The 24,951-nt window shown below is 32.7% G+C and overlaps 1 protein-coding gene across 5 annotated transcripts in view; it reads left to right on the top strand.

Annotated features, from left to right (window-relative positions):
• The window catches only part of LOC141447239 (vascular endothelial growth factor receptor 1-like), a 534,132-nt gene that overhangs the window by 446,015 nt on the left and 63,166 nt on the right, over window positions 1-24,951 (top strand). For all 5 annotated transcript variants that reach the window (XM_074114561.1, XM_074114562.1, XM_074114558.1 and 2 more), the window contains one exon: window positions 13,708-13,863. In XM_074114561.1, coding sequence (XP_073970662.1) covers window positions 13,708-13,863 — 156 coding nt within the window. The remainder of the gene's footprint in view (window positions 1-13,707; window positions 13,864-24,951) is intronic.

Below are 24,951 nucleotides of genomic sequence, written 5' to 3'. Positions count from 1 at the left end.
CCCAAATGAGGGCAACCCGGTTTGTTTAATCCAGCTCTGTTCTTAATTCTAGCTCACAGAAAGTGAGAAAGTGGAAATCTGGACGAACTAGAAGACAATTCCGTGTTTTTCCATTGTTTTTCACCGTTTATTTCCCAAATGAGGGCAACCCGGTTTGTTTAATCCAGCTCTGTTCTTAATTCTAGCTCACAGAAAGTGAGAAAGTGGAAATCTGGACGAACTAGAAGACAATTCCGTGTTTTTCCATTGTTACTTACCTTCTGTTTCCCAAATGAGGGCATCCCTCTTTGTTTAATCCAGCTCTGTCCTTAATTCTAGCTCACAGAAAGTGAGAAAGTGGAAATCTGCTCGAACTAGAAGACAATTCCGTGTTTTTCCATTGTTTTTCACCTTTTATTTCCCAATTGAGGGCAACCCGGTTTGTTTAATCCAGCCCTGGCCTTAATACTAGCTTACAGGAACAGAGAAAGTGGAAATCTGGACGAACATAAAGACAATTCCGTGTTTTTCCATTGTTTCTTACCTTCTGTTTCCCAAATGAGGGCAACCCTTTTTGTTTAATCCAGCCCTGGCCTTAATACTAGCTTACAGGAACAGAGAAAGTGGAAATCTGGACGAACTAGAAGACAATTCCGTGTTTTTCCATTGTTACTTACCTTCTGTTTCCCAAATAAGGGCATCCCTCTTTGTTTAATCCAGCTCTGTCCTTAATTCTAGCTCACAGAAAGTGAGAAAGTGGAAATCTGGTCGAACATAAAGACAATTCCGTGTTTTTCCATTGTTTCTTACCTTCTGTTTCCCAAATGAGGGCACCCCTTTTTGTTTAATCCAGCCCTGGCCTTAATACTAGCTTACAGAAACAGAGAAAGTGGAAATCTGGTCGAACTAGAAGACAATTCCGTGTTTTTCCATTGTTTTTCACCGTTTATTTCCCAAATGAGGGCATCCCTGTTTGTTTAATCCAGCTCTGACCTTAATTCTAGTTCACAGAAAGTTAGAAAGTGGAAATCTGTTCGAACTTGAAGACAATTGTATTGTAAACCTTGTTTCGGTTACTAAAAATGAATCGGGCACTAAGATTAATTGATAAATAATTTGACTACTCTTTGTTATTAATATTTATAAATGATTGTAAATGGAATTTCAGATCTGTGGTACAAAATAATTGAGCAGTTAGATGGTGGTCATAATTCCCTGACCTTCCGTTGTCCAATAACAATAGGTAATTGTTCTTTTTGATTAATAACGGCTAACCTTTTGAGAGACAGCTATGCTGTCAGAATGGAGATCAAATCGGGCTATTGAAATAGCCAATAATACTGGTCCTTGAGTGGTTGAATTATTTATAAAATCAGGATGAGTAAAATCAGGAGTAAGTCTGGGTTGCGATAATCTAAAGCTCAACCTTCTAGTTCTAACTAGTTATAGAAATTAATTAATGCTTTCTATATGTGAAAAAGTTTCATTAATTAGAATCTATGATTATAATTAGAAGTTTATACTAATTATACAATTTTGAATAATGTATGAATTTGTACTCCAATATTTCTCTTAAGTAATTTCCTCTTTCTCTAATAAAATGAACCGAATACCTAACGAAACGTCTTTGGAAAAATCATCAGTAATTCAACAATAACCTTACTATTGTATAACTTAAATAACCTTCCAAAATATTACATAAAACTATAACTACTAGTTCTCCTACCCCTTCATACTTAAAGTTAGCTGTAATACAATAGTTCTGGATTTGCACAAACAGTACAGGACTAACATCTCCATTTTTCCCCATTCTAAAACTTTAAATTCCATAATTTCTGGCATTATTATTGTTTCCATTCAACTGATTACAGTCATAACAGTAAACATAGTTCTTAATTGTAAAATGTTTTAAGAATCTAATTTTCAACTTTTATTGTAATGTAGTTTGTTTGTACTTATCTCAAACAGAACTTTCATTTAGATAATTCTTGGACTAACAGACAGTAATTTTATACCACCTACTGATAACAAGTTCCATTTAATTACTTACTTAAATGTTTGTGACCTGCTAACAAATTAGTTACATAAACTAAATAAGCTTCAATGTAAGTTGTTTGTTAAGTATAACTCATATAAATACGATAAATGATAAATGGGATTCCTTCCCTTTAATTAATTTTGCCCTTAACTATTGCGATAGTACGTACTTACTTAGGTAAAATGTTTTACATGAAATTCTGTCGTATTAGTTGTTTGTAGTTACTTAAATTGGTTGTAACTTCATTTATAATCATCCATTATCAAATAACTAGCTGTACCCATTCACACGTTGCTGTGTTTGAACAAAAAGGCAGTTTTGATACCTCAAACATAATTTATTAATGACCAAATGTATACAATACATCGAAATGAAAATTAACAATAAAATTATCCCTACTTCAGAGTACAGTAGTGTCCTTGCAAAGGTAGCATTTCTACATAATGTGAAAAATTCAGTTAATGTTGGAGGTGGTGACATTGCTCTTGCACGTACATTTTCTGATGTAAAGTACACGCGCTGTCCATTTTCAAGATGTACAGCTAAATGAACAACCGTTGAATATCGTTCATGAATGGAAAATAATATACAGGTAATACGCCATACAGCCTCTTTGCTACTTATGAAGCGTCCCAGTTGATATTGGGTGACTCCAAACACTGCCATATCGCTTCCTTTGTTCACATATTTGCAAATATATTTTCTAGCTTTCACTGAATTGCAGTACCCAACATTTATGTGTGCTTTATACGTTTTTAGTAGTAATGGAGAATATGGTACTACCCAACGATTATCAACGTCAATAGTATTGTTGAGTACTTTTAGTTTAATGGATTTTCCGCCATCTTCGGCATAATTTATTCTCGTATTAATAATTGCAAAAAAATGTTTTTCATGGTTTTCATGGTTACACTTTCAACAAATATTACTAATTAAATGTTATTTTGATATTTTTGGGATATTTGTTCGGGTGTACCTAGAACCCCAACTCCGATTTTAAAAAAAATTTGCAAAAACCTTCCCGGGGATATACCTAATAATTTCCCAAATTTTCACGGCGATTGGATATATGGTTTTTGAATCTATCGAGTACAAACAAACAAACAGACACACATTCATTTTTATATATATAGATTGCCACAATTAAGACTTGTTTATGTTTTATAGTAAAGCTTCTAATTAGCTGTTTTAGTTAACAAACAATAATTAATAATTATTGTAAAAGAAGGTACTTTAATATGATTATTGATCACGTTTTTATTTTTATATTTTGCAAGATCATCTTGTTGCAGAACTCCTTGCAGAACTCCTTGCAGAACTACTTCAAAGAGAATTAAATTAATTACGCTTTATCAAACAGAGATACTTGTATTCTCCAAGTTAGCCTGGTTATTGTTCAAAAACATAGATCTGTAATTTTCAGCAGCGAAATAACTATACACACGGCGTTCATTTTAAGACGGCTCAAACGCATTCCATGCTTAAACAGTTAATCTGAGCAAAAAATGGTAGAGGAAAAATTTGTTGCCCGTTACCTCTAGTTTCAGAATATGTGACTTGATTTTAGATTTCTGCCCGCATACGCGGCTGACGCGCGACCAAAAGTAAGGGCTCGCAGTTTACCCCCATTTTCATATACAAAGTTTTTAACCCTTCAGCCGTCACGTCGGGTCATATTGACCCGACTCATTCTTTCAAGCCTTCTATTTTAATATCTATAAGGGCTGGGCTCGCGAAATTTTTATTTATCTCTTTTTGACGTATTGTGATTGAGATGGCATAGGATTTTTTCCTGCCGCCTGCTGTACGGGCTCGAACCAGCAATTTTGACCCGAGGTGACGGCTTGTGTCATTCATTTCTTAGTGTTTTGACCCGAGGTGATTCCTTGAGTGACATTTTTCTCCTCCAATAAAACTGTTTCCGAAGCAAGTAATTCTTTAATTTTATTCAATAAAAGGAATTTTTTTATTGTTATTGCTACTAATAATATTGTAGGAGTATCAAAGTTGCCTTGCCGCCGAGGGGGATGTAGCTATTGTCCGTGGAGATTGTTCTGGGAGTTGAGTGACCGAAGTCTATCTATGGTGTCTTATGTACCCAAAAAATCAAGAGCAGTAATTTTGTTATCTACAATGCACAGCGATAAATCCATTGACAGCGGAACAGGGAACAAAAATAAACCCGAAATTATAACTTTTTGCAATGCTACCAAAGGAAGGGTACACACTGATGACCAACTTTGTGCAAATTATTCTGTAGGAAGAAAAACAAATAGATGGCCCATGGCCATTTTTTACCACCTACTTAATGTGTCAGGCATTAATGCGTATATCACATGTAAAAATAATGCTCAACGTAAAAATATAAACTTCAAAATGGACCGACGCATCTTCCTCAAAACTTTGGGGCATCAATTATTGGGAAACGTCATTATCAGAAGGTCGCTGAGCACCGTGATCCCACGGAATTTGAAGGTGAGGATCAATATGTATCTGCAAGAAGAAAGCGCAACAATTCTTCCGATTGCAACAAATGAAGACGACATTCCTAACCCTAAAAAAACGAAGAAGATGCCACATATGCCCTAGTACAAGGGACAATAAATATCCTACTTTTTGCAGTAACTGTAAAAATTACATATATAAGATACACTCAGTAACTATTTGCACTAACTGTAGAAATAATTGTAATTAATTAACTGTTTTAATTTTAATTGTAAACTGTAAATATTTTCTCTGTTTTTCATTACATGCTAAGCAGCACCTCATTTAGAAATTACATCTTTATGTAATTGATTTTTTTCAAATTTGTATTTCTGTTTTATTAAAGTATAAATAAATGTTTTGTCTTCGATTTCTATTCCCTATAACATGATATTAGTTAGTTTTTCCTTTTTATTTAATAGTTTTTAATACTGGGTCAATATGACCCGAGGTGACGGCTTATGACACTTTACATAAGGTGACGGCTCAAGGGTTAAAGAGTATAACAAGTAATGAAAGAAACCGGAAACCGCATTTCGATATCTTTAAAATTAAAGGTGCCTCCTCTGGCTTGCAAGCCAGGTTAGCCAGGAGGTTATCAACTGCTCTCTGTATCTGAGGAGGCACTTTTGAAAGCACAGTACATGCTGCACAAGCTGCGTAAAGTGCATTATTTGATAAATTAAGTAATTAGTTTGATCCTTTACATGAAAGATATTGATCACTTAAATATGTGGCAGGAGGTTTCCAATTTTTTTGGTAATTAAACCCAACTCTCCCAAAATTACCAAATAATTATTAAACCTTCTTGTTTGTAACAGATGTAAAATTATTTTTTAGCCACTTTGTGTATGTTTGAGAACATCTAAAGCTCCTAACATTTGATTTTTCTTAGAAAAATCACTCGGAAAACCACTTATTTCCCGATATTAAGAAAAATATTAGCTTTACTGCCTTGGCAATATTTTCAGTAGAAAGGGGATGAAAAAATACATTAAACTGACCTATCACGTGATCTTTCTCTTTGATAACAAGTTAAAAATTGAAATATGATTAATAAATATCAGATTTGGAAATGGCCTAGCACCTGTAATTTTAAAGATATCGAATTGCGGTTTCTGGTTTCTTTCATAACATTTTATACTCTTTAAAAGTGTGTATATGAAAATGGGGGTCAACTGCAAACCCTTACTTTTGGTCGCGCGTCAGCCGTGTATGCGGGCTGGAATCTAAAATCAAGTCACATATTCTGAAACTAGAGGTGACGGGCAACAAATTTTTCCTCTACCATTTTTCGCTCAGATTAACCGTTTAAGCATGAAATGCATTTGAGCCGTCTTAAAATGAACACCCTGTATAGTTAAGCGTAATTTATGTTATTATAATTCAAAATATGGAGATTTTAAAGCATGGATCGTGGTTTCTGAAGTTATATCGGCCTTTGGGTGATACCCAAGATGCATGATAGATCAAGGACTTTTAGGCTCATCCGGAGGCCTCCACGTGTTTACACTGAGAGTTCATGCTACTGTGACAGTTCTTTGAGCGTGAATATATTCTAAGTTAAAACCAAATAAAATTATATTTAGGCTAAAGTACCTTGTTAACAATATTAAATTATATTTAGCGTATTTAAATGAATAAAACAACAAATACAAAAAATGCATACAGTTGCAGAACACACTTGAAAATGCATCGCTGATTGCGAAACAAATAGAGAAACAAATTGGATGTTTACAGTAATTAAGCTAAACTAGTTGGATCCTAAACAAATATCTGTTTCGCCATTCTCGGTTATATCCAGTTCGTGCTCTGTATTGTGATAATGTTGTACCGACTCCTGTTGTTTATTCTATGGAAGTTCATTCCAAACACTATGCGAGAGCTACCTACATGGTTGCTGATAACTAGCCACTTCTCCGCGGTTTTATTTTGGAGGTTCATCAAGTGAATATTAATTTATTTTTATAATTTGCTTTTAATAAACTAGAAAAAAACAAATATTTAATTATTTTATGTCTGCTTTTAGAAAGCTTATCTCACTTGCGTTTTAAACGCTTTAGTGTCGTGACTATAATTGTAGTTGCTGAATGAGAACTCAGTAAATCAATAGGAATCTGTAAATCAAAGCAAAAATCTGGTTAATAACTGGTTAATATACACACAAATTAGTTTTTTAGTCCTTTTGAGCCAGCCCAGAGGTCGGCAACCTATTTCAAGTAGAGAGCCATTTCTCCTTAAATAATTTTAATAAATCTTACCAAGAGCCGCAAAGATGATAGAGTATAAAAAACTCTGTAGATCATTTGTGTTCACAAATTATTATTTTATGATATTCAATAACATTTAAATGTTTTATATATTTATTTTCACATATTGCAAAGTAAATTAACAAATAAATAATAACTTAAGGAATGAAAAGGCGGCAGTCTTACAAAATAAATGAAGTACTTTATTTTGATATTGCATAATTCCATTCAATTTCTAACCTATCACGATTTAAAATTCTTTTTGAAAAAATATCTTTACTTTAATAGATGAAATTTTCATTTGTTTCAATAAAATTGAAATATACAATTTATTTAGAGCCACAAAATTTGGATAAAAGAGCCGCTGGTTGCCGACCCCTGAGCTAGCCGATTATAGCCTTCTATACACGTTTTATAATACAGGGTGTCCCATTTAAACGGGCCACTTTTGAAATAACTCTTAAACGAAGGGAGATATCTAAAAATACCAGCATAAAGTTTGTTGAAGTATTTTTCTCTCTAGTTTGTTGATGGGGTTAGTGTTTTTTGATTTTATTGCCGTATTACCCCTTAAATTGGGGGTTAGAAAGTGGCGATTTCCGTTTTACCCTCACTTTTCACTACTGTATCTAAAACTATTTTAAAAAAATGAAGAAAAATGCTGTTAAGTTCACTTCAATATTTCAAACCGCTGCGCTGCCGAGATATTCAATCATAAAGATCAAATTTTCGTCGCTTTTTCCCTAATTCTCTGTTTCAAAAACTAAAATTATTATAGGATTTCCTTATTAATCTCTGCTAAATCAAAACTTAAAGCCATAAGGGACTTAAAAATCAGGTAAAACATCATTAAAACAAAAGAATAATCAAGTATATTTACAAAAACCTATTAAAAAAAAATCCTATTTATTCAAAATGAATATGTTTTAACTAATTTTTAAGTTCCTGATGCCACTAATAAATGGGTTGTTACGACAATAAGCAGGCTGAGAGCGAACCACGCGGTGTGCGGATCGTATCTACACAGGATCAACAAAAGGTCCTCTCCTCTTTGCGTAGATTGCAATGAGGAGTAGGATTTCAAACATGTAATAATGATATGTCCACGTTATGTGGTAGAAAGGAAACGAATTAATTAATAGTTTGGTACAGAGGGAAAGTGTCGCAACTATCAATATTATTATTAATTTGATCTCTTTTTTCTTTTTATTATGCAATTCTAAGTTACAAGAAAATTCAATTATATTCTTAAATTATGGTAGGAAAAAGTCATGTGAGTGTTCATACGAGATTCTTTTCATGAGAAAGTAAAGTGAAACTGTCGAATATTGGCGAAAACTATTCGTAAACCATCTTAACTCGTGAAAAGATTGCTTGAAAATTTAGTCTTGAATAATTTGTAAGCACTTTTTCTCGTTATTTACGTAAGATTAATAATATATTCTAAAAATACGATAAAAAGTTAATAAAATATGAGAAAATAATAAATGATTTAGAAAAATTGATGCACCATTGTTAAATACGCTCTGTCCAGCCCACAACTGGTTATCATTGGACGGGGCGTGGCTAAACTACAGGTGGGCATGGCCCGCCCACAGTCTATAACCTTACTGCATTGTGATTGGCCAATATTTCAAACTCAATAATTTAATTGAAATATTTAATTTAAAAATTTTTCTTCAACATTTCTCCCATAGGTATTTGATAAACTTTCGATTTAAACAAGAAAAAAAATTTCTCCTTAAAAATAAGTTAAATAACATTTCTTTTGGAATAATACCTCATGTTTTACCCAATTATCGTTAACACAGTCATAAAAGTTGAGAATTTGTTTTGTTTAATCCTGAAATAGATATTAAAGAAATAGGCTTGTAAGCCGCCATTAATTAGGCTGTAAGCTTACTTTATACTCCATCAGGTGGAGTACTCTAGTGGCAATTTCTGGAAACATAAATGCAGTTTCTATACTCACATTCAACCTTGTTGACGATTCACTGGACTTGTTTAGGACTGACTTAAACTCACTTTTAACCCTCTTGTCGACTCACTGGACTAATATAGGACTGCCTTACACTCACATTTAACCATGTTGACGACTCACTAGACTTAAATAGAACTATGTTACATTCACATTTAACGATGTTGACGACTAACAAGACTTATATGAGGCTACCTTACACTCACATTTAACCATGTTGACGACTCACTAGACTTACATAGGTCCACCTTACACTCACATTTAACCATGTTGACGACTCACTAGACTTACATAGGTCCACCTTACACTCACATTTAACCATGTTGACGACTCACTAGACTTGTGTAGGACTATCTAATTCTCATATTTAACCATGTTAATGACTCACTAGACTTATACAGATCAGCCTTACTCTCATATTTAACTTATTTTTTACCGCATTACATGTAACCTATTTGTGTATTAGTATATTTTTATTTTTGTCAAACTCTTTACTACACATCTCCATGTGAAGTAAGTAATTTGAGCTACTTCTTTTTCACCTTTGCTAATCTACTCTGGTAGAACCAAGTTTTGTAGGACGTTCTTGAACTTGTAAGATCCCAGGTAAGGATACATTCGTCAGTTAATTGGTGAGTAATCGCTTCAGACTTATGCTTACATTACAAATCTCACTTTATGTTACATTGAACCAACCTTGGATTGACTTGCTACTTACGAAAGAAGGAAGTCGAATACTACTTTAATGTAACCTTCTTTTTCTTCTTTCTGAACTGACTTGGTTACTCAATGCGGATAGAGAGGATGTGTTTTATTCAGTATTTCCATGAGCTGGTAACACTTTGCAAGATAAATGTATTACTTGTTACTCCTTCAGTAAACTATCTATTATGGCTATTTGCTTTACAGATTTCAAAGACAAAAATCCTTTTGATCATGGTGCCCCACCCCCAAACAATTGCTCCAGCAAGAGACGTCATCAGTACTTTTACCAAAGATAGAATTGCCATAATCCTCTTAATCATTCTCCTCAACCAAGATATTGAGATGTGGACAAATGAAGTCAACCTCACAATTTTAGGAGAAGGTCTTTTTGGGAATAGAAATGGAATAAATAGTTTTAAGAGAGAGGATATTTACAAAAGTTTTTCCCGAGATACTCCAAAACACTTTCTACAATTAACAGCACTCGTATTGAGTAGAATGAAGATGCCGTGTTTAAGAAAAGTGATAATATTGATGGTGATGAGGCACCAGCTCTTAGACATAATGAAGGTGCATGGTCCTGGTTCAACCATTGGCAAAGTTGTGGTTATAAAAAGTTACAAAAGATTAAATTACAAAATTTAATCGTCAAAAGTGATTAAAACTAAATTTGGAATTAAATTCAATCAATTGAAATTCTGATTATTTAATTTTAATTTTTTTATGATAAAAATTTTATTTGATTAAATTCCAATTAGATTAAAAGTAAATTTAATTCGATCAACTAATTTTGGTCGATTAAAATTTGGTTTAATTCAATTGGAATTTAATTGATAAAAAATTTTCCCCATCTCTGAGTTGCACCATATTGCCAGCATAGACCAAGCTGTATTCGAATATAGATAACTCTAAAAACGAATGCATTACAGACTGATAAAACTACACAAGTACAGTCACCCATGAAGTGGGCATGAATCATCACCTAGTCATCATGATTTTCAAGTGATTCACAATGTAAAACTTTATCGTGAAAATACGAATCAATTGCGGGTTCAACATTAACGTGAACTTCGGCCATAGAACATGGGCGATAGAAAATGAAATATTTTAAATGCTTATTGCTTTTAAATTTAAACAATTTAAAAAAAAAAAAAGAAAAGAAAAGTTGAATAGAGTTCTTGGCCATAATGAATTCATGACTCTCAGAATCTATGAGCTAAAGAAATTATTATTCGTAAGTATTAAGGAATTTTCACGATTGCTAGACTGCAATAAAATGATATCGATCCTTTATTTACACCTACAAAATGGTCCATCAATTCCACCTAACTTTTCAGTATTAATTTGACAATCATTAAAGTATTTGCCTATTTTTTCAGGCGGTCTTTACGTCCAACCACCAAAGTAGGTGTAGTGGACGGAGGCGACTAGCAAACATACTTTATTGTAAATTTCTAAAATTAAACAAGCAAAAAATTTTAGTTTTTGACGACATATACAGGTATTTAGATGCACCATTTCGCTACGAAGACATAATATTCTCCACCAACATCTATATGCTTAAGTCTATAGCTAGCAATGAAATATGAATGTATTTAAAAGTTATAGAATGAATGGAAGAAAATGATTAGAGAAGGATGACGTGATTTTAATTTCGGTTAAGCTATAAGGATGGCAGGAATATAGAGTACTGATCCATCCATTAGTTGTAAGTTTGTATGTAAATAGCAGTATATAGTAGAATGATGAATGTGTGGAGCGAATGTATTTATAAGTAAGAATGGAGAGTGAGTGATATTCTAGTGATAAGCACCTAGACGATGCTGGCTGTATGGCGGAAGCCAATGCCAAAAAAAAAATTCCTGATGGCTTTAAGTTTTCTCAGCATTTGATTTATTATAAATTAATAAGAAAATCCTATATTAACCTTCGGACAACAACGTGAATTGCCGAGACATGCATTACAACGTTGGGTCTTTTTGACCCAATTCATTTTTTATTTGAAATAAGACCTGTTTGACATTTAAGGAAATAATAAAATCAATATTTTCAAAAATCAGACTTTTATTAACGTGGTAGTGGAAACAATGAATTCTAATTTATTAGCTGCATATCAAAAAAAGTACTTAAATAGTTAATTTTAAAAAATAGGTGCTAAAATTTACAAAATTCAGGTAACTCCAAGAGACAAAAAAATGAAAAACAGACACGAAAAAGAAAATAATTAGGTACCTAACATTTTATATCATTCTGCCCCAAGGGACTAGGTAACTAATTCTCGTCCATCTTCAATAGTTCCTTCCAGTCCACATCGAACCCACATTTTTTCGTTTAATTTTTTCGTGTTGTCTACAAATTGGTAAGGCACAGATATCGCAGGAATTGTATGTTTTCCTGTCGTTCTTGCACAGATGGCATCTCCTTCTTGTCGCTGTTCGGCCTCGGCAAGGAGGGGTAGGTGCAGCTTCCAAAGATTCTGGAAGCCCCAGAACTGTTCTTATTTCGGTTCGTACAGTTTTGGGTAACTTTGTGTTGTTCATTCTCAGCTTCATGAAAGGTTCCGCCAATGAGAACGCCAATGATTTTAAAAAGTCGGATCGGATGGTACGATTCACTGGGTTGTTATTGAGCCGATGAAGTACGAAGGTGTTTATTCCAGCAGCATCTAGTACACCAAAAAAATAGCGCATTGGCCATCTTCTGGAAGCTCTTTTGGTGGAATAGCTGTGGCATAACATGTCGAAACATCGACTCCACCTTTCGTCAAGTTGTAGAAGTCAATAATGTCAGGTTTTTGCGTGTTTTGGTTCACAGTTCCAGTAACGTGCATCGATGACAGCAGAAACAATTTAAGAGGGTTAACAAAAACGTAGAAACCTTCCAGGAAAAACAATAAAATGAATAATTTATAAAAACAAATTATTGAAAAAACCAGAACATGTTACACAACGTGAGGTCATATTGACCCAGTCTTAATGTACTTAGAATTTTACAAAGTCACGTACCTTTGGTGTTGGCTATTGCCGCGTTAACATCTGCAGGAAAACTGAAAAGGAAGCTACTCAAAGTCCTTACCCTCTCCCATCACTGCCAACTGACGTACGCGCGTTTTAGGCGCGCGCGGGTCAAAATGACCCTTACGTTGTAGTCCGAAGGTTAATTTTAGTTTTTGAAACAGAGAAATAAGAAAAAAACGACTGATAATTTAATCTTTATGATTGAACATCTCGGCAACGGTTTGAAACATTGAAGAGAATTTTATCAGCATTTTTGAAGATAAAAATGAAGATTTTTTTTAAACAGTTTTAAATACGGTAGTATTTAAAGTAATTTAAAGTGGGGGCTAAAAGGAAATCGCCACTTTCTACCCCCGATTTAAGGGGTAAGGCAATAAAATCACAAAACCCTAACACCATCAACAAACTAGAGAGAAAATACTTCAACAAAGTTTATGTTCGTTTTTTTTAGATATCTCCCTTCGTTTTAAGAGTTATTTCAAAAGTGGCCCGTTTAAATGGGACACCCTGTATTATAAAATATTAAATATTTCATACTTAAATTGAAAAATTATTGAAAGCTAGAGGTATCAATTAAATTGTTGGGTCATCAACTATGAAGCAGCATGCACGAAGTGTCTGTTCCCATTTACCAGATCGATTCTATTCGTACAAAGGCTTCCATTAGGGAAGGAATGCTTGATTACCCATTGTTCTCCAGACACCCTTCACAAACCAAGAGGTTTCCAGGAATGTCAAGAAGAATCATTTATCTGAAAAAGCTGAACGATGGTAAAATCACAGGATACTAATAAATAATACTGATCGTAGAAGAATTAGGAGACATGGTGGTTCAGTAACCCAGGGTTTTTGTATAAGTCGAGAGGTATCGGGCGTAAAAAACAGCATCTCGGGAAAGGAGATCCTTAACTTCCTGAAGACAAGAGATCTGGATGTAGAGTAGAACTTCACTATAAAGTAACGCGCTACTTACTTCAGGGGACAGAGATTGAGTAAGACCTCAATTTTCAGTGCTTAATGAAGTGTGTAAGGTAGTTGGTAGGTCTACTACACCTTTTTCAAAAATTGCCTCCCGAAGCTTTCAATCCTTATCGCTGTAGTAACATCCTTTTGTATTAAGAAATGATTGGCAACAAAATTATATATTTAATATCGTATATCAAATAACAAAAAAGTAGTATTACCAATAAAAATCAGTTTCGAAACCGTCACAATTAAGATCCAGTTAATACATCATCTTATTTTTTCTTTTTTCAGATGAGGATAAAGAATTATTGTTGAATTCGACAACAATCTGGGAATTATTGAGACCACAAACAAATCCCTATCTACAAGAATTGAGTGGCTATTGGTCATTTAATGACACAATCGATATATCTAAATATGAGGAATTTGATCATACACGTTTTGAGGGTAAGTACTTCTTTATGTTTGGTTATATTATAATAATTGGTTGAAACTAACTTCTGTAGCCAGTCAAAAACTGAATTAGCAGCGCATTTACCAGCTCATTGCCCATTGCGGCAAAAAAATTGGGTTTAGATATGAGTTTTTTTTTGTACATAATATATTTAATTTATTTATAACCTCTTATATTGAAACCTTTTTAACAATGTCTTTTCATAGACATGAATATAATGTCTACTAATCGTAGAAACAAACTTCTTCTTTTGCTTTCCTCAAGATGTTTTGCCCGTCTTCCTTATTCTCCAGTGCTTTTCGCCCTTCTTTTTCAAATCTTCGAGTTCTAGGCAACTCCATTTTGTCGTCGCCCTCCTTATTCTAACTCAGAACGATTTTGAGGGCATTTCGACCCTTTGCGTTTTCAAATTGAGAAAAACATGAAAGCTTTATCAGAAGATTGATTCATCTTTACAGAATGATATGGGCAGCCATTCGGGTTCAACACAATGTATCTTCATCACTTTACTACATCATACTCCCAGCCTTTTACACACTAACTCTGAAATACCTGCTTACCAGTCTAGGGATGAACAGATCCGGACATGTCTTCCTGGCTATAAATTAAAGTTAATAACGCCTAATTTACTACTAACTATGGCGAGAACCTACGTATCTACCACTCATCTCAGATACTCCAATCAAAATTGTCGTCTAATAGGAATTAGGACTTTTCAAGGATATGTACCAAAGATTAAATTAAAAGGACTAAAAGAGCCCTAATTCTTTTAAAAGATACAGTCTGAGATTCTGGATAGTTTAGAATTGTGCTGCACGCTGAAAGAAAGCAGTATTTTTTAGAGTAATGAATTTTGTAACAATCATAAAAATAGAATAATTCAAATGCAATTGTACACTGCTTAGTCACCCAAAATTTATGAAAACTGTAAGACACGAAATTATCTCGAGAAAAACAAAGTAAAATATAGAAATTGAACGAAAAAACTTGAAAGTGGAGCACAAATTTTTACAGATTTGGCTAATTTATAATGTATAATTGAAGAAGGTAAATTCCTTGTAAATCTTTCATTTACAACTTTGTTTTATTTTCATGATTACCTTTACCGAGCTTTTTACAACTGCGCAGTAAAAAAATGCAACGTGTAAAACAGATGATTTGGTAATAGTTCTACATTGCAATTTGAAGCTTGCATGTTCACATAAATTGTAAGAGAGGCAAATCTCAACGAAAATCCGTAAAAATTTGGAACAGGAAGGTCGGAAAATAAGGATATATTCACAAAATTTAATTACTTGGGGAGGTAACTTTAAATTTGGAAGTGAATCCGACATCCATTAAAAGATATTGAAATAAGAAAGATTAGGTTTAACCAAAATTTCATAATAATAAAAGTAAACCGAATCTCTCTTTTTATCGAAATTAAAAACGCTAGGATGACCTTTTCTGTACAAATTCTCATGTTTTTAATCATTTATTTTCATATCACAATAATTCAGAAATAAAAAAGTGTGTTCATTGTTCAGTAATTATACATATATATAATATACATATAATAATAATATTAATTATTAATAAATTAATTAATAAATATAATAAAATTAAAAGGAAATAATTTGAAGTCCCAGAATCATGAAATTGTTGAAATTATTAATTGTTTTATGTTTTATATGATGTTAACAAAAAAACAAATAAGTCAATACAATGACAATAAAAACAAATAATATTAATAAAATATTGCGCACCCAAGTTAACTAGAGACAGAAGGGAAGCAATAATGCTAACTATATGACAACTAAAATCAATTTCCATTTGTGAAACAAAACTAAGGCGAAATTAGCTTTAAGGTACAAATTCCCTTATTAACATAACTCAGTATGAATATAAATTGCTTACAATAGAACTAAGTACGAACAATAACTGTAACTATTAACCTTAACAATTCTGTAACCCTTAATACATTTAATTTTATACTTATAATTAATTCATTGATTTTCTTTTTTTTTTTTTGAAAGCCAATGAACTTTGAACTCCAATTAGGGAGAAAATTTAATAAGTTCAAGAATGTTTAGTGTACATTTATCACTGGCCCATAATTACAAGTTATGTCATGCTATGCCATTGTTTGTTCCACGCTTGGATTAGGATAACATAGTTTTCATTAATCCATTTTCATCGCGCACGGAAAGGTTTTTAAAGTTTAATGGATTTTGGATTACAGTTGTAATTGTCTAGTAGATTATATTTTGTCTCTCCTTATGATTTATTATTTTTGTGATAGAGAATTCTTTAGTTCTAGCTAGGATCTTGTAGAGTTTTTAATCAGAATTAGCAGTAAATAGTTCTACATGCAGATTTAACCTCTTTTTTTTTTCAAATAAAGTAAGAATCAATAAAAGGTTTGGTACCTAGAGAATAGATTAACAAAACGGTTTGAGCACTGAATTCTCTCGAAGGGATTACAGCTTCGAATCCAGTTGATTGCCCATAGATTTATTTAGAATCTTCGTAGAGCTCACTCCCAGTTAATTGAGTTGTTGTTTATAAAGAGAACACTTGCTTTAATTGCTCTATTTGCTAAAAACAATTACCACAAATGTCAATGCGCCTTAATTAAGATAAAAGAAAAGTTGATGAATTTTACGTTTCATTATGACGTCGCAATTTAGCACCTTAAGTTGAACCACTACATTACTATTTGAAGCAGCATGTACCGCTGCAATATCCTTAATCGGATAACTTAGACTCTCCGGTAAATGTAAGGGACTGACTAAAATTGCAATATGAATATATAGGTTTCGTGACCGTAAATTATTCAATTAAGGATTCAAAATTGGCGATGAATCGGTCAAATAAAAACAACTCATTTTTTTGCCAACGTTTCGACAAATATATTGTCTTCTTCAGGGCCTGGATATTACAAATACAAAAATACCAAAATTGCCGTGTAAGTCCCGTTAAATCTGTATATACAGATTTTTTTATACCTGTATTTACCTGATCTCCAGTTCTGGCTCTTAGTTTCTGTAACTCAACCAATCCGCATAGCCACGTTAGTTTCAATAATTATAAAGAATTTATTGTATTTTACTTTTATTTTTTATTTTATTTATTTATTTTTATTTTTTATATTACTGATTTTTACTGATGTTCTATGTTTCTGATTCTCTAAATTGTTTGTATCTTTGCATTTGTAATATCCAGGCCCTGAAAAATACAATATATTTGTCGAAACGTTGGCAAAAAAAAAACGAGTTGTTTTTATTTGACCGATTCCTCTCGCCAATTTTGAATCCTTAATTAAAAATTGGAATGTTCAGATTTTCAGGAAAACCGAAGTCTAAAATTGGAAATGATCCTTGAGATCCTACAAACAAGATCTTTGGTCTGGATAATTAAGAATCCTTTACAATCATAGCCACTTCCGTTATTCTAACTTAAAGATGTATTTCTCAGTTAGATGAGCGAGAAAATTGGGAAACTTTTCTCACAAAGTAAAAGGAACATCCCAAAGCTTGGAAAATGAAAGTAGAGTTACCTGGAAAGTTCTTAGGCTAGACAGAAAGGTAATTTAATTAGCAGATGTTGTAAGTTAAATTTAGTGCAACAAGAATGGGAGATGTATTAAAACTGTCCGGTAGGACAGTTGTATAAGGGTTGATCGTCAAAAACTGCACGAAAAAGCGTAACGTTGAAAAACACCCAACTTTGACAATTTTTTTCTCTTTTTCTACAAAAGATAAAATTCCCAAATTTTCTTTAAAATATAGGGCAAATCCTCCTTTATAGCTGTAATTTTTTTGCAACAACCCAGATCTAATAGGTTTCGAGAAAAAAGTTGCCGAAAATGAGCAAAAACGGCTTTTTCAAAAAATGTTCTTGTTCTTGTTCTTGTTCTTGTTGTTGTTGTTGTTGTTGTTACCTTTTTTGTAAACAACGTACAGCCTAAACGCGCAAACCGATTTTCATGAATGAGGTGTCATTCGATTCGGAATTTTATGTAGATGTGCCTTTTGGGGGTCTCGACCCTGTACATCGAATGGGAGAGGAGTTAGCCCCCTTTATGTAAGGCCCCCTCCAAAATTATTATTACTAATTACTCTGTAAATCTTGGCCCGATTTTGATAAAATTTGGTAGGATGATAGGGTTAGGGCTCCCCTACGTAACATTAAAGCGGCGATCAGCTCTTACACTTGTTAAGGGGAAGTATAGGAATCGTTTCAAATTATCGACACGTGAACCGATTTTCATGAATGAAGTGTCATTCGAATCGAAATTTTGTACAGATTTGCACTTTAAAAGTCTCGACGCCGTGCCTCATAAGGAGGGGAGTTTGCCCCACCCAAATAAGGCCCTTTCTAAAACTATTATTACCAATATTTCTATCTCCTTAACAAAAACTTACAGTTTAAAATGTTAAGTATAAGGGTTGATTAAACGCCATAAGGTACACAAATCAGCAAGTACCCATCATTTCATTTATACTTCATTGATATGATTTAAGTAATTTTCTGCATTAACTTTTCCTTCACATTTTTAGAATTTATTAGATGTCACAGACCCTTATGCTGGCCAGTTTCATCTACAAAATATATTTTCAAGTAGCACTGTAGATTGACTGTCATATCTAGTTATTTATAATAATCAAACTGTTAAATACAGGTTAAAAAGAAAAACGTTATAAAAAATAAAAAAAAATTGAGGCTAAAAAATTCAAAACCTTTTTTAAAAAATGCTTACACCAACATACATCAATGATTTTGTTTATTTTATTTATTTATTTTTATTTTTAAATAAAAATCGTCGGTTTAAGTTCATTCTTCGATCAAAGTAATTGTCATTTTATGTAGTAGTCAAACGTTTATAATAATAGGTAATAATTATCTGGCTTTATCGCAAATAATATAGTTTCAATTACATTCTCAATCTAGGTATTCATCCTTAAATGTTGTAATATGTGTAATATAAAATAAATAAGATATGCATATTTTTAGGACAGCTAATTATTCCAGTATTTTACTACATGTAAAATTAGGGGGACTAAATTAAATTACAATTGAGAAATGAATAATTGTTGTTGAATAATCTACTTGTTATTATCTGTGTATTATTTGTGCTCACGAATATTTCGGTAAGACGAATTCAAGACAGTAGCCGACTCTAACTTTGTCTTTTTCTACTTTAACATGCTTGTACATATATGTGATTTATAATAATTATAACAAAAAAATATTGTAAATGAAGTGGCCAGCATAAGGGTCTGTGACATCTAATAAATTCTAAAAATGTGAAGGAAAAGTTAATGCAGAAAATTACTTAAATCATATCAATGAAGTATAAATGAAATGATGGGTACTTGCTGATTTGTGTACCTTTTGGCGTTTAATCAACCCTTATACTTAACATTTTAAACTGTAAGTTTTTGTTAAGGAGATTTTTGTACCTTTTGGATAGATTTTTCTTTTTGTGTATTTTGCAAAGTTACATATCTGCTTTACAGATTTTTTTAAAATTTGGAATAGGCCATTCTATCATTATAACCTGATAAGCCCTTAAGTCGGAACCGTAACTACTGGAGAGATCTTTTTAAAGAATGATTATAATTGCGGTCCCATCCTCAATAACAATTTTTTTGAGAAAGCGTTTTTAATAAAATAGGAAGGTATTTGTGCGTAAATAGCAAAATTAAACTGCGATTTCAGTACTTCCTTTTAAGAGGAGCAAGAAAAATAAACTGCGATTGCAGTACTTCTCCCTAAAAGGCAAAGATTTTGAATCGAACGACAATTCATTGATGAAAATCGGTTCACTCATTGATAATTTTAACGAGTGCATTACTTCCTCTTAGTAGGCGTAAGAGCATGATGGCACTTCACAGCCACGTAGAGGAGCTTTAATCACTTCGTGCTAAATTTTATCAAAATCGGACTAAGCTTTATAGAAATATTGGTAATAATAATTTTAGAAAGGGCCTTATTTAGGTAGGGCCAACTCCCTTCCTTATGAGGCATGGCGTCGAGACTTTTAAAGTACAAATCTGCACAAAATTTCGATTCGAATGACACTTCATTCATGAAAATCGGTTCACGTCTCGATAATTTGAAACGATTGCTATACTTCCTCTTAACAAGTGTAAGAGCTGGTCGCCGCTTTATTGTTACGTAGGGGAGCCTTATCCCTATCATCCTACCAAATTTTATCCAAATCGGGCCAAGATTTACAGAGTAATTAGTAATAATAATTTTGGAGGGGGCCTTACATAAAGGGGGCTTACTCCTCTCCCATTCGATGTACAGCGTGGAGACCCCCAAAAGGCACATCTACATAAAATTCCGAATCGAATGACACCTCATTCATGAAAATCGGTTCCCGCGTTTAGGCGCTACGCAGTTTACAAAAAAGGTAACAACAACAACAACAACAACAACAACAAGAAGAAGAAGAAGAAGAAGAAGAACATTTTTTGAAAAAGCCGTTTTTGCTCATTTTCGGCAACTTTTTTCTCAAAACCTATTAGATCTGGGTTGTTGCAAAAAAATTACAGTCATAAAGGAGGGTTTGCCCTTTATTTTAAAGAAAATTTGGGAATTTTATCTTTTATAGAAAAAGAGAAAAAAATTGTCAAAGTTGGGTGTTTTTCAACGTTACGCTTTTTCGTGCAGTTTTTGACGATCAACCCTTATACAACTGTCCTACCGGACAGTTTTAATAACGCTTAGTCCGATTTGGATAAAATTCAGCTCGAATAAGTGGTTAAAGCTCCTCTACATTGCTGATGCTCTTGCACCTACTAAGAGGAAGTACTGCACTCGTTAAAATTATCAATGAGTGAACCGATTTTCATCAATGAATTGTCGTTCGATTCAAAATCTTTGCCTTTTAGGGAGAAGTACTGCAATCGCAGTTTATTTTTCTTGCTCCTCTTAAAAGGAAGTACTGAAATCGCAGTTTAATTTTGCTATTTACGCACAAATACCTTCCTATGTTATTCAAAACGCTTTTTCAAAAAAAGGTTGTTACTGAGGATGGTTTGGGGGACCTTAACGATAATCATTCTTTAAAAAGATCTCTCTAGTGGTAGTTACGGTTCCGACTTACCATCTTATCAGGTTATAATGATAGAATTGCTTATTCCAAATTTAAAAAAATCTGTAAAGCAGATATATAACTTTGTAAAATAGACAAAAAGGAAAATCTATCCAAAAGGTACAAAAATCTCTTTAACAAAAACTTATAGTTTAAAATGTTAAGTATAAGGGTTGATTAAACGCCAAAAGGTACACAAATCAGCAAGCACCCAACATTTCATTAATTCTTCATTAATATTTAAGTAATTTTACTACATTAATATTCATTAATATTTTTTAGAATTTATTAGATGTCACAGACCCTTATGCTGGCCACTTCATTTATAATATTTTTTTGTTATAATTATGATAAATCACACATATGTACATGCATGTTAAAGTAGAAAAAGATAAAGTTAGAGTAGGCTACTGTCTTGAATTCGTCTTACCGAAATATTCGTGAGCATAAATATCACACAGTTATATCAAGTAGATTATTCATTTCTCAATTGTAGTTTAATTTAGTCCCCCTAATTTTACTTATAGTAAAATACTGGAATTATTAGCTGTCCTAAAAATATGCATATCTTATTTACTTTATATTACATATTACATTTTTTTTTATAAAAAAAAAGTTTTGAATTTTTTAGCCTCATAATTTTTTTTTATTTTTTATAACGTTTTTCTTTTTAACCTGTATTTAATAGTTTGATTATTATAAATAACTAGATATTACAGTCAATCTACAGTGCTATTTGAACAAATATTTTGTAGACGAAAATGGCCAGCATGAGGGTCTGTGATATCTAATAAATTCTAAAAAATATTAATGAATATTAATGCAGTAAAATTACTTAAATATTAATGAAGAATTAATGAAATGTTGGGTGCTTGCTGATTTGTGTACCTTTTGGCGTTTAATCAACCCTTATGCTTAACATTTTAAACTATAGGTTTTTGTTAAAGAGTACAAGAGGTAATGTCAGCTTAAAATTTCTAGCACATTGTTCGAAACTAAGTCGGCTTTATTTAGTATTTTATTAATTTGGTTATAATTCTCATTACTACAATTTGTAAGACTATTATTACGAACTGTAAGGAAATCCATAGTCTTTTTTACATGTCAAAAACGATTCTTCAAAAAGTCTTTAATAATTATTACTATCTTTCATTGCTGGTAAAGATTTTGTTTTCATTTTGTGCACGTCATTATCTTCAATCGTTGCCATTTCAGTGCATTAAATGTGTTTACTGGTAACAGCGACATTGTCCATTGTCGAGATTGTGAGTTCTTGAACCTCCAAGGAAGAGAAAAGGTCTGGCTTACGAAGACGTAAGGCTCCCTCGTTCTTAATCCAATGCCTCAAACATTAAGCTAATAATTTTCTTAACAAAAATGTTGTTCAGATAATACACGATTTGGTCTTTTATGGACTCCAAAAATAAAAATAAAAAATGGTTTATTCAAAGTTGTCTTTTTGCATAACTCAAAAAAAAAAAAAAAAACCCTAGAACAACCACAGGGGTCACCAAAACCCCTTAAAAAAAGTGGTTATTTAACCATTTCTGTACACGTTTCACTGCTAAAGGTTAAAATAATTAAGTATTATTGCTAAATTCGATCAGAACTTGAAGAAAGTTGCTTTAGCTTATCTTTCACGAGACAAATCATCGCTATAATTCACAAATTTTCATCATTAAAAGAGAGCACTAAATATTTTATTTTTTATTCATAAAATTGATGAAATAAATGTACAAAATCCACTAAAAATGGTTTAGTTTGACGTTAAGCCAAACCTGAAATAAAATGGGCGATTGCTTTACAATTGAAAATGGTTTAGTTTGACGTTAAGCCAAACCTGAAATAAAATGGGCGATTGCTTTACAATTGAAAATGGTTTAGTTTGACGTTAAGCCAAACCTGAAATAAAATGGGCGATTGCTTTACAATTGAAAATGGTTTAGTTTGACGTTAAGCCAAACCTGAAATAAAATGGGCGATTGCTTTACAATTGAAAATGGTTTAGTTTGACGTTAAGCCAAACCTGAAATAAAATGGGCGATTGCTTTACAATTCAAAATGGTTTAGTTTGACGTTAAGCCAAACCTGAAATAAAATGGGCGATTGCTTTACAATTGAAAATGGTTTAGTTTATTACCATTTTATTAATTTTCGTCCTTCACACAATTAAAGGCAATGTTTTCCATCTCCGTTTTCAATTTTATACATTATTATTTTTTTTGGTTTTTTATCCAATTTATATAAAGTATGACGTGGAAAATTTTTAGACGCCATGATTTGTTACAAACAAGCACAACTACAGCAAAATATAGATGTGTAAATAATACTAGCTGAATATACTGGTGACAAATTGATGTTCTAGACATGTTGCTTTAAGAAGAAAAATGGAATTCTATTATGCCAACTTTTACCTCTTTTTCTTACAATATTCTTTCTCTTTTTATTCTTTACGTTCAGAATAAATAAATAATTTAATCAAATCTAACTTTTCTAGTTTTTGTGAAAAAAAAATAACCTTGCATAAACATACATGACATTTTTGTTAGCAGTGGTACTACGATATGATTTCAACCTTCAAAAGCTTGAGAAGTTAGAGATAATGTACATACCTGCATAATGTAGAAGAAGAAATCCATCATTATTCTTGAACTCCTTCAACAGAAAAAGGGGCACTTAACTTCTTCTGGTCGTATATCACGATTTGTAAAAACCATTAAGTTTTGAAAAGCCTCCTTTTACGTACGAGGCAATGTCTGTTACTACAATTTAAAAGATTCTAACTAACGAATTCTCTTCAAATTTCCATATTTTGAATTATTATACTATAAATTACGCTCAAATATACAGGGTGTTCATTTTAAGACGGCTCAAATGCATTTCATGCTTAAACGGTAGATCTGAGCAAAAATTAGTAGAGGAAAAATTTGTTGCCCGTCACCTCTAGTTTCAGAATATGTGACTTGATTTTAGATTCCAGCCCGCATACGCGGCTGACGCGCGACCAAAAGTGAGGGTTTGCAGTTGAACCCCCATTTTCATATACACAGTTTTAAAGAGTATAAAAAATTATGAAAGAAACCGGAAACCGCAATTCGATATCTGGTATTTGTTAACCATATTTCAATTTTTATGTATTTTTTCATCCCCTTTCTACTAAAAATATTGCCAACGCAGTAAAGCTAGTATTTTTCTTAATATCGGGGAAATAAGTCGATTCCCGAGTGATTTTTCTAAGAAAAATCAAATATTAAGAGCTTTAGATGTTCTCAAGCATACACAAAATGGCTAAAAATTAATTTTACATCTGTTACAAACAAGAAGGTTTAATAATTATTTGGTAATTTTGGGAGAGTTGCGTTTAATTACCAAAAAAAATTGGAAACCTCCTGCCACATATTTAAAGTGATCAATATCTTTCATGTAAAGGATCAAACTTATTCCTTAATTTATCAAATAATGCACTTTACTCAACTTATGAAGCATGTACTTGTGCCTTCAAAGGTGCCTCCTCTAGCTCGCAATGCCAGGTTAGCCAACCAGGTTTCAACTGCTCTCTGAATCTGAGTAGGCACCTTTGAAGGCACAGTACGAGGGTCGTTTGAAAAGTCCGTGCAAAAATAAAAACTACTTAATTTTTTTGGGTAAAACTTTTTTATTTTTCAACATAGTCTCCTTTTAGGCTTATACACTTCGTCTAACGCTGCTCTAGTTTGTTGATCCCTTCCGAATAATAGGATTTGTCCAAGTCTGAAAAATAGCCATTCGTTTCTGCAATCACCTCCTCGTTTGAATAAAATCTTTTTCCCGCCAGCCATTTCTTCATATTAGAGAACAAATAGTAGTCCGAGGGAGCCAAGTCTGGAGAATAGGGGGCATGTGAAACGAGTTGGAACCCTATTTCCATTAATTTTGCGACCACAACTGCTGAGGTGTGAGCTGGTGCGTTGTCGTGAAGGAAAAGGACTTTTTTGTGGGCCAATCGTGGGCGTTT

This window comes from Rhodnius prolixus, unplaced genomic scaffold (assembly GCF_049639745.1).
Source record: "Rhodnius prolixus isolate KJV_2025 unplaced genomic scaffold, Rpr scaffold_7, whole genome shotgun sequence".
In the NCBI taxonomy this organism is placed as follows: domain Eukaryota; kingdom Metazoa; phylum Arthropoda; class Insecta; order Hemiptera; family Reduviidae; genus Rhodnius; species Rhodnius prolixus.
Note: the sequence above shows the minus strand (reverse complement) of the source record. Positions and strands in the feature narration are given on the sequence as shown.